This window comes from Mandrillus leucophaeus, unplaced genomic scaffold, assembly GCF_000951045.1.
Source record: "Mandrillus leucophaeus isolate KB7577 unplaced genomic scaffold, Mleu.le_1.0 Scaffold53, whole genome shotgun sequence".
Lineage (NCBI taxonomy): Eukaryota > Metazoa > Chordata > Mammalia > Primates > Cercopithecidae > Mandrillus > Mandrillus leucophaeus.
This window is the reverse complement of record NW_012105697.1, coordinates 1491551-1502476: the sequence shown is the minus strand read 5'-3', so window position 1 is coordinate 1502476 and position 10926 is coordinate 1491551. Positions and strand designations below refer to the sequence as shown.

The following is a 10926-nucleotide window of genomic DNA, read 5'->3' as shown; positions in this document are numbered from 1 at the left end:
GCTCTGTCGCCCAGGCTGGAGTGCAGTGGCCGGATCTCAGCTCACTGCAAGCTCCGCCTCCTGGGTTTACGCCATTCTCCTGCCTCAGTCTCCCGAGTAGCTGGGACTACAGGCACCGCCACCACGCCCGGCTAATTTTCTGTAGTTTTAGTAGAGACGGGGTTTCACCGTGTTAGCCAGGATGGTCTCGATCTCCTGACCTCGTCATCCGCCCCCCTTGGCCTCCCAAAGTGCTGGGATTACAGGCGTGAGCCACTGCGCCTGGCCAATTCTGCATTTATTTCTGCTCACGGGCTGGCTGCCTCCCTCCCCTATGGGAGGAGGGGTACCGAGGCCGGACCCGCAGGCTCCGCAGCTGCCGCGCCCGGCACGTGCCCGCCTCCACCACCAGGGGGCGCTATGGGCCTGGGAGGCGCTGCAACCCTGGCAGTCCTTGAACGAGAAGCATCACCTCTCAGAGCTCCCGCTTCCGGCTCTGGAAACGGAATGATAGCTCTAGCTCACAACTGGAGTCCACTCACCCACAAGTCACGGCGCCTCCAGGGCCTGCTTCCTCCCTCCCTTTCCCCACCGCGAGGCCCGCTTCTTGGGGCCTGGTTGCCCTTCGCTCAGCTATTATTACCGCTGGCCGATGCGCCAGCTGGCCAATCAGGAGGCGCAGCGCGCCTGTGACGTCACGAGGTGCGAGGCAGATAAACGCCTGCCCCTCCCAGCCCTCCATTCCCGGACCCTCCGCGCGTGCGCATGCGTGCTGAGCGCCAGAAAAAAAAAGGCGGGAAAGCACGCGTGCGGCGAGACTCTCCTACGGCAGCGGGAGGCTTGGGCCCCTCAGGAGGGCACAGGTACGGGGCGCGGGCGACAGAGGCAGAAGCCCGGGCAGTCCCGGATGGTGTGCAGGACGGGAGAGGGGAATGGAGGGAGAAGACGGAGAAACAGCGACCGCGGCGGGTACAGAGGGAGGGCCGAAACGCTGCCCCTTAGGTGGGGAGTGAAACCTCCCGTGAGGGAGCGGCGAGGGCGGCGCGGACGGTGAGAAACGGACAGAGGAGCCCGCGGGAGACAGAAATGGAGGGAAGGGGGCTGACCGTGAGAGAAACGACGGGGAGAGAGAAGACAGCACGCGGGAGACTGAGGGGAAAGCACGGGAGATGGAGACTAAGAAAACAACGGTAAGAGACAAAGGAAAAGATACCACAGCCCTGGGCCTGGGGAGGAAACGCAGTGAGAAATGGAGATGATGAGAGTGTGAAGTGATCATGGAAAACCCGACCGTGAAAAATGGAGTGAGAAGCAGGTGGCGAAGCGGAGAACTGAAAGTGAAAGACAAGAGGACAGAGGATAGAGAAACAGGTTGGGCCCCGCTCCCGCCTGCAATTCCAGCACTTTGGGAGGCCGCAGCGAGCCGATGACTTGAGCCTCCCAAGTCATCCCAAGTCATGACTTGAGTCTGGGCAACACAGTGAGAACCCATCTCTACAAAAAATTTAAAAATCAGGCCAGGAGCGGTGGCTCATGCCTGTAATCCCAGCACTTTAGGAGGCTGAGGCGGGCGGATCACGAGGTCAGGAGTTTGAGACCAGTCTGGCCAACATGGTGAAACCCGTCTCTACTAAAAATACAAAAAATTAGCCGGGCGTGGTGGCAAGTGCCTGTAATCCCAGCTACTCAGGAGGCTGAGGCAGGAGAATCGCTTGAACCCGGGAGGCGGAGGTTGCAGTCACCTGAGACCACGCCACTGCACTCCAGCCTGAGCAACAGAGCAAGACTCCATCTCAAAAAAAAAAAAAAAAAATTAGCCAGGCATGGTGGTGTGCATCTGTAATCCCAGCTATTCAGGAGACTGAGGTGGGAGGATCACCTGAGCCTGGGAGTTCAAGGCTGCAGTGAGCTAAGATCACACCACTGCACTTCAGCCTGGGCAACAGAGCAAGACTCTGTCTCAAAAAAAGAGAAACTTACCATGAAAAATGGAGCGAGAAACAGAGGTGGTATAGGTGAGATCTGAAAGAAAATAGAAAGCCTGATGAGGAAAGACATAAATTGATCAGGAAAAACTAGGTGAGAAACAGAAATGATGAGAGTGTGAGACTGATAATGAAAGAAAAAGACAGAAAGACAAGGGAGAAAAAAATAAAGAGAAACTGACCACGAAAACTGGAGTGAGAAACAGGTAATGAGGGTGAGAAATTGAAAAAGAAAGACATAGGGAAAAAGAAATGACGGGAATATGAAACTGACAATGAAAGAAAAAAACGAGAAAGATGGTAATAGAGCAAGAGAAACGACCATGGAAAAAAAAAATACGGCATAAAGATGAGCATGAGAAATTGAAAATGAAAGAAAAAAAGAGACTGGCACAGAGAAGAAAAGATAGAGAAATTGACCATGGAAAATGGAGTGAGGCCAGGCATGGTGGTTCACGCCTATAAGCCCAGCACTTTGGAAGAGCAAGACAGGAGGATCGTCTGAGCTCAGGAGTTTGAGACCAGCCTGGGCAACATAGTGAGCCTGTCTCTACGAAAAATGAAAATGAGCCGGGTGTGGTGGCGCACATCTGTAGTCCCAAATTCTCAGGAGGCTGAAGCGGGAGGATCACTTGGGCCCGGGCAGTCAAGACTGCAGTGAGCCAAGATCACACCACTGCACTCCATCATGGGCAACACAGAGATAGAGATGACGAGGGTGAGAAATGGATAATGAAAGAAAAGAGACCAATAGCGAGTGAGAAACAGGAGCAGAGATGGATTCAGAGGGACCCTGAGAGATGGGGATACAAGGAAGACAGGCCAAGAAAAATGCAAAACAATGTGGTGGCAGCAATGTGGGGGCCAAAGCAGGGCAAGGTCCCAAATGTGGTCCCAGGTGTGGAAGGAGTTGCAACAGCAAGACAGACGCCACAGAGCAGAGGGGGACGGAGCTGTGTCCCTGGAGGCTGATTCTGCAGGCCGGAGGGAGGGGATGGCCAGGGTAGGGAGAGAAGCAGCACTCCAGGAGTCCCCACCTCTGTCTGAGCCATACCAGACCCGGACCAGAGCATGAGCTTCAAGAATGGGTAAGGTTTCGCTTGCTTTGGGGGAGCTGGGGTGGGGACGATTATGTGATGACAGAGTGGCCCTTGGTTGTGGGTTTGACTGAGGGGCCCAGGCTCTCGTATTGTGTGGTTTACAGGAGGGCCATGGACTCAGGATTGCTGAGCTTAGCCTGATCTCTTAGATGGTGTCCTCGGCTCTCAAGAAGTGTCACCATTGGGCCCAAGGAGATAATGCGTTTAGAGTCTCAGGAGCTGAGGAAAACCTTTCTGGGGTGCCCCGAGACCTCAGCGAGCTCACTGAGAAGGGTCTTTCTGGAAACCCTGCAGGGAAGTGAATGGAGGTTTATGGAGGCCCCCCATGGCCACCCCAATCACGCCCCTCACCTGTGTCTGGCAGGCGCCTTGTTGCTGGAGAGGAGATCCCTGTGCGCCTGGTGGTGCCCCAGGGGAGAGTGTGTCCGGGTACCCGTGCCGTGGTGGTCCCCTTGGCCAGGTCCTCTGTTGAGGTGGGGTCCCAGGTCCAGGGGGGATAATCATCATAGTCTGTGTAGCCTTTGGAGAAATTGGGGCAATGGTTGACCCCATCCTCTTTCTCAGAGGTCCTTGCTGCTGCTCTTCCCTCCTCTTTTGGAATCTTCTGGAGCAATTCTGGGATCTCCCCACCCCAACCCCTCAAGCCCAGTTCTTTAGAGTCTACCATGGTGCAGTCACCTGGCCCCACCTTGACTCCATTCTCCTGACCACCCCCCGTAACCCCCTCCACCGCCGCCATGCCCTGGTACCAGTGCAGGTGAGCCCCACATCTTCCTCGTGGTCACAGTTGTGTTTCCCCCATGCCCCCGAGGGGCAGTCGCTCAGTGAGGCCTCGCTTCCCTTGCAGCCCATGTCATCCAGCCAGATGGGCCCAGTCCCAGGGCCGTAATGGGTTTTGCCTACTCGGGGCCGGACCTTTCCACAGCCCAGTTCCCAGCAGGCCACAGTGGCATCCCGCAGGTCCCAGTTGTCATCACACACTGTTCCCCAGCGTCCGGCATGCCACACTTCCAGCCGGCCGGCACAGCGGTTGGGCCCATCGGCCAGACGAACCCGGAACAGGCCTGCGTGGAAGGCCCTGAGGTTAGGAGGGAGGGTCAGTCTCTCCCATTCTCTCCCCACACCCCTCATGGCCACTCACCTGATTCCTTGGTGGTGCTAGCACTGGGAGAGGGGGCCGGGTCTTTGGGTGACTCTGGAGACCCTTCTGGTATCTCAGCAGATGGCTCCAGGGAGGCCTGAGGGATTCTCTTGATAGTGGCCTCAGAAGTCATTTCTTGGGGGCCTTGAGTGGTCAGCATTGCCGTGGTCTTAGTGGTCCGTTCTCGGGGTGCCTGAGGGGTCAGCGTGGCAGTGGTGTGAGAGGTCCATCTCCGGGGGGCCTCCGTGGTCGGCCTTCTGGTAAACTCAGCAGTGGGTCTTCGGGAAGCCTCAGTGGTCAGGGCTGTAGTGGTCTGTGAGGTTAGGTCTGGGGGGCTTTGGGCCCTGGAGTGCTTTGTGGTTGGCGTCAGTGGAGGTTGAGTGGTTGGTCTCTTTGCATATTTTGTCACCCACTTCTTAGTACTCTTAGGCATTTTCCCTGGGGCCTTCGTGGTTGTTTTCTCCAGAACACTGGCAGTCACACTTGCAGAGGGCTTGGTGGCCAGCTCTCCTGGGAGCCAGGCATCCCGATCTCTCCCCAGTCCAGGAATCCAGCTCCAGCTGAAGGGGTCTGAGATGGAGTCCAGGCCTGGGGGCCCTGGAAGGTGTGTGGGGCAGGAAGAGAAGACAGAGACACCATGATGACAAGATCATCTACCCAGACCCCTCCTCTGCAGTCACTTACCCAGTTCCCATTCATTCATCATTCATTCATTTATTGTCACAAATCAAGCACCTCCTATGAGCCACACACTATGTTAGACCCTTGGGGAGCCTGTGGTAAGCCAAACCTGACACCGCCCCCTGCCTTCTTGGCATTTACAATCTGGACATGACTGACCCCCTCACCCCTTCACACCTGACCCCCCCTCCATCTCCTCAGCTTCTGCTCTGAGTCAGGACCTCATTTCCTGTACCTTCTGATGGGTTTCCCTACCTCCTGTCAATTCTTACCACCAGAGGGGTACCCAGGTCCGACAGGCCACTCCTGAACTCAGAATCCTTCTGTGGTGCCCCCATGGCCCTCAGGAAGAGGGGGACAGAGGGAAGAGCCATAGCTTCCAGCAGAGGTGATACCTCCATCCTATGAGGCACCACTCTCCATCTTCCATCCTTCTGATTAGCACATGTGTGCAGTAAAGGATTAACCTTGCCCAAAGAAAGGTTTAGCCCTTTCCCCGGCTCCTGGGAGACGGCTTCAAAGCCTTTGGAACACCTTGCCTGATAAGAGATTGTGTCCCTGGGGGACTTGGGCCATGCTGGATCGCCTGTGCTAACAGTGTGATTTATGGTCAGCCACATGTACGTGGCCGAGCCCCCATGAACACTCTGGACGCCACGGCTCAGGGGAACTTCCCTAGTTGGCGGTTCCTCATGTGTGTTGTCCCACTTTGTTGCTGGGATAATGAAGTGCTGTCTGCACAGCTCCACTGGGACAGGACAGTTGGAAGCTCACACCTGCTCTCTCCTGAGCCCTGCCTCAGGCGCCTCTTCCCTTGGCTGATTTTAATCTGTATCCTTTCACTGTGATAAACAATAACCCTGAGTGTAACAGATTCTTTGGTTCTATGAGATCTTCTAGCAAATTATTGACTCTGAGAGTGGTCTTGGTGACCCCAAACTATAACGAGTCACACAGGTTTGCAATGATTTGTTAGAGTAGTTCTTTCTCTCCATGAGCTGTGAGTTATTCAAAGACCAAGACCATGTTCATTCCATTCATGAGCCCAGCATGAGGACCCTGCGCCTAGCTCAGCCTCTGCCATGTAATAGCAGGCATTGCCTGAGTTTATGTTAACTGGCTCTCGCTTTGGCTTCTCTCCATCTCCCAGTGCCCTGCCTGCTTCCTTTCATCTTAGGAAAGCTAAAGCTTCCTTCTTAGTGGGAGATTTCCTTGATTCCTGGAAGGAAGAGGAAGCAGCAGCTTCTCTGAGTGGGAATCCCAGGTCTACCAGTCAGTTGTTGCTGTGTGATCTTGAGCAAGTTACCTAACCTCTCTGTGCCTCAGCTTATTTATCAGTAAAATGGGCATAACACATACCATCCTAGACTTATTATGTGATTTCAATGTGGTCATATGTGCAAAAACACCCAGCACAGGGCTGGGGCTTAGGAAGCGCTCAATGTTAGTGCCCATGTTAGTTACTGTTCCCCCTCCAGGAAGCCCTCCTGGAGTCAACAGATAGCTAGGGCCTCCTTACCAGTGCAGGTGACCCCAACATCCTCATTGTGAGCACAGTTGTGCTTTCCCCAGGGAGCAGCAGGGCAGTCGGACAGCGAAGCCTCGGTCCCCACACAGGCCACATCATCTAGCCAGATGGGACCCGCACCCCAGCCAAAGCGGCCAGCAGCAGGGTCTGGCTGCCGAGGTCCACCGCAGCCCAGCTCCCGGCAGACCACGGCTGAGTCCCGCATGTCCCAGCTATCGTCACACACGGTCCCCCAGCGCTGGTCATGCCACACCTCCAGTCGACCTGAGCACTTGCTGGGCCCAGCCACCAGGCGCAGCTGGGGGGACCCTGGGGTAGAAGAGACCCAAAGAATTAAGAGTCAGGGAAGCCACCCAGCCTCCTGACTCTTCATCTACCTTTCCCTCCCTCCATCTTCCTTTCCATGCATCCATCTGTTCATCCATCTAGGCCTCCCCTCCATTCAACCATCCTTTCCTCCAGGCAGCAAATATTTAATGAAGCCTTTTTTGTGCCATTTTCTGCATTAGGCACGAGGGATAATGAGCCAGGCAGAGTTTGGAGGATCCTCAAAAAGCTACACATCGAATTACCATATAATCTAGAAAGTCTATAGTAGGGATATACCCAAAATAAACTGAAAACAGGTATTCAGACAGACAGCGGTATGTGAATGTTCATAGCAGCACCATTCACAGTAGCCAAATAGTAGTGGTTGTACAACATTTTGAATGTATAAATACCACTTGAGTTGTATACTTAAACTGGTTAACTTTATATTACATGAATTTCACCTCAATTAAAATAAAAGTCTTTTTCCCTGCAATTGTTCACCACCCTTAATTTTCTCTCATTATTATTGGTTTAATAAGGGGTTTTTTTTCTTCTTTTTTAGATTTTATTTTCCTAACCACTAGACCACCAGGGATAATAAGGTGTTTTGTTGTTGTTTATGAGTCAGGCACAGCCTCTGCTTTGAAAAACTCTCGGTTTTTCTTTTTTTTTTTTTTTTTGAGACGGAGTCTCGCTCTGTCGCCCAGGCTGGAGTGCAGTGGCCGGATCTCAGCTCACTGCAAGCTCCGCCTCCCGGTTTCATGCCATTCTCCGGCCTCAGCCTCCCGAGTAGCTGGGACTACAGGCGCCCGCCACCTCGCCCGGCTAGTTTTTTGTACTTCTTAGTAGAGACGGGATTTCACCGTGTTAGCCAGGATGGTCTCGATCTCCTGACCTCGTGATCCACCCGTCTCGGCCTCCCAAAGTGCTGGGATTACAGGCTTGAGCCACCGCGCCCGGCCAAAAACTCTAGGTCTTTAGAGAAGGTAGTATGCACACACTTCATTGCAACTCAGCGAGCTAAAGGGAGTAGTGGAAGTACCAAAAAGGCAAGGCAGACACACAACGAGGAGAAGGTGAGAAAAATTCTGCCTGGGGAAGCTGGGGAAGCCTTCTCAGAGGAAGTCCTTTAAAAGACAGGAAGCAGCAGGCCAGGCACGGTGGCTCACGCCTGTAATTCCAGCAACTGTGGGAGGCTGAGGCAGGCAGATCACCTGAGATCAGGAGCTCGAGACCAGCCTGGCCAACATTGAGAAACTCTGTCTCTACTAAAAATACAAAAATCAGCCAGGCATGGGCCAGGCGCGGTGGCTCACGCCTGTAATCCCAGCTACTCAGGAGGCTGAGGCAGGAGAATCACTTGAACCTGGGAGGCGGAGGTTGCAGTGAGCCACCACTACACTCCAGCCTTGGTGACAGAGTGAGACCCTGGTTTTTTTTTTTAAAAAAAAAAAAAAAAAGCTGGTAAAAAGGGTAAATTTTATGTCATGTATATTTTATCACAATTTTTTTAAAAGAATGTGAGCCCTGGAACAAGCGTTTTTGCTTGAATCCTGGCTCTCCCATTTCTCAGCTGCGCTGCCTCATCTGTAACATGAAGACCTGTCAATGCCCACACCGCAGTGGCTGCGAGCGTCACCTGGACTGGGACATGGAGAGAACTGGGAACAGCATCAGTGACCAGGAGCCAGCGCATGCTCGATCAGTGTTAGCTGACATTATTCAGGAAGAGGGGAAAGAGGCCTCTGGGAATGGTGACCATGGTGAAAACAAGTTGCTGCTTTTGTTTGGCCTTTTCCCGTCTTGAGGAGACAGCTGTGTTAACCACGCCTTCTTATTTTCTGAATTTCTGATGCTTTGACATCTTGGAGCATTCCTGATCCTGAGGGACTGCCCCTCCCAGGGTTAGCTAATTCCTAGAGGTGGTAAACGGCTTGAGCATGCCTTCTGTGTGCAAACCACCCTCTCCACGGGGCTCTCACACCCTGGGCCACTCTGCACCTGTTCTCACTGCCCCAGGGCCAGGTACCAGCCGACTGAGGGCAACCCTTCTGAGCCACCCCCACCCCCACTGAAATTCTTCAAAGCAGCCAATTCTAAGCCTGCTTACCCTGTCTCACCTATTCCTTCCTGCAAAAGACACAAGAAAGACCCCTGCACCTGGCCGGGCATGGTGGCTCACGCCTATAATCCCAGCACTTAGGGAGGCCAAGACAGGAGGATCACTTGAGGCCAGGAATTTGCGACCAACCTGGACAATAGTGAGGACCTGTCTCTACAGAAAAAAAAAAAAACTTAGCTGGGCACGGTGGCATGCAGCTGTCGTCTTAGTTACCCAGGAGGCGGAGGTGGGAGGATCACTTGAGCCCAGGCGTTTGAGGCTGCAGGGAGCTGTGACTATACCACCGCACTCCAGCCTGGGCAACCAAGTGAGACCCTGTCTCTAAATAAATATATAGATAAAGATTCCTGCCATGCCTCCCTCTCACTCCCTCTACCTCCTGCCTGGCCCTGGTGCTCCCCTGTGTGACCCCGTGTGGCATGCCGTCCTCTCGAGAACCGTGAGTCACAATCTTTTTAGTGGCTGTCATCTCCTGATCTCCTGGCCTCACCACACCTGGGTAATAATAACACCTATATTTTAAAACAACAGTCCTTTCAATACTCATGACAGAGGCCAGGCGCGGTGGCTCACACCTCCAATCCCAGCACTTTGGGAGGCTGAGGTGGGCAGACGGTTTGAGCTCAGGAGTTCGAGACCAGCCTGGGCAACATGGCAAAACCCCATCTCTGCAAAAAATACAAAAAATTAGTAGTCCCAGCTACTCAGGAAGCTGAGCCTGCAGGTTGAGGCTTCAGTGAGCCATGATCACACCACTGCACTCCAGCCTGAGTGACAGAATGAAATCCTATCTCAAAAAAAGAAAAGAAAACAAAACAAAACAAAAACTGGTGGAAAGGAGGCAGGCAGAACCATTGATCATATTTGCTAAAGAACTAGAGACTCTGGAAAGTAAAGGTAATGTTTGAGCAGGGCTGTTCCTTCAAGCTGGCCCGAGTACCCCATGATGGATCCTACAGCTACACCGTGCAGCTCGGGAATAGAGCAGACCCAGCCCACCATCCTTTCTCTTATCCAGGACTGGTTACAGAATTTTGGGGGCTCAGTAAATGATGAAAGTCAGGACCCCTTGTTCAAAAATTATCACACGCTTCCAGACATGACAGCAGAGCATTGAACCCAGCTCAATGTCCTGGGTGAGGCCCCTGTGCTCCTCTTCTCCACCTTTCTCTTTGCAAGAGGCCCCCCATAAGACAGTCTCAGAGCTGAGAGAAGGAAACAGAAGGAAGGACCTTGTTTTCTTGGGGAGCATGGAGGGACTCACCGGCTTCCGGTCCGGGCTCCCAAAGGACAGTAGGGGAGGCTGGAGGAGTTGAAACGCCTGCCGTCCCTGGAGCCTGGCTCGTCATGGTGGACGGGGGCCTGGAGGCAGCCTCCCTGGGCGTGGAGTTGTTGCTGTCCGTGGGGGCCGTGGGAGGGACATAGCCCAGGGGCATGCCTGTGGAGCAGGGGATAAGTGATTGCCACCCACACACACCATCCGGGAGCTGCAGCCGGCATCCCCACCTCCCGCATCATCCTTCCTCAGTCCTCTCAGCTGCACGCGGAGATCTCTTCCTGCCGAACCTCCTCCCTAGACACAGCCCACGCTTTCCACGTTCCTGACCTGGGGAGAGGGGGTGTGAATTGGGGGCAAGAGAGCAGAGAGAGCAGAGGGCATGGTAGCTTAGGGGTGACAGAGAAGCGGGAGGTGACTTTATGCAGAGTAGAAGGCTGGCGTCCGCCAGGGGCCAGGAGGCAGGGCCAGCCAGGGCTGCCACAGGGCTGAGGTTCATCCTCAGCGATGTTTCCATTTGGGGCTGGATTGTTCTGGGCTGCGGGGGCGTCCTGTGCACTGCGGGATGTTGAGCAACACCCCTGGCCTCCAACCCCTGGATGCCAGGAGCACCCCCGCCCCCAGCTGTGACCATCAAAAATGTTTCCAACACTGTCCAATGTCCCCTTGGGGGCAAAGCCACGCCCAGCTGAGAACCACTGACGCAGGGTGAGGATTCAGAGAGGAATAAGATGGGGGAGTGGAAAGTCCAGACAAAGGGCAGGAAGGGCGTGTAGGGACCCCCCCATCTTGCCCCTCTGCT

General features: G+C 54.1%; 1 protein-coding gene across 1 annotated transcript in view; it reads right to left on the bottom strand.

Annotated features, from left to right (window-relative positions):
• The window catches only part of SSC5D (scavenger receptor cysteine rich family, 5 domains), a 29926-nt gene that overhangs the window by 13870 nt on the left and 5130 nt on the right, over positions 1-10926 (bottom strand). Inside the window, exons 6-10 of the mRNA XM_011997025.1 lie at positions 10113-10286; positions 6406-6723; positions 4206-4802; positions 3814-4128; positions 3416-3583 (exon numbers count right to left, since the gene is read on the bottom strand). Coding sequence (XP_011852415.1) covers positions 3416-3583; positions 3814-4128; positions 4206-4802; positions 6406-6723; positions 10113-10286 — 1572 coding nt within the window. The remainder of the gene's footprint in view (positions 1-3415; positions 3584-3813; positions 4129-4205; positions 4803-6405; positions 6724-10112; positions 10287-10926) is intronic.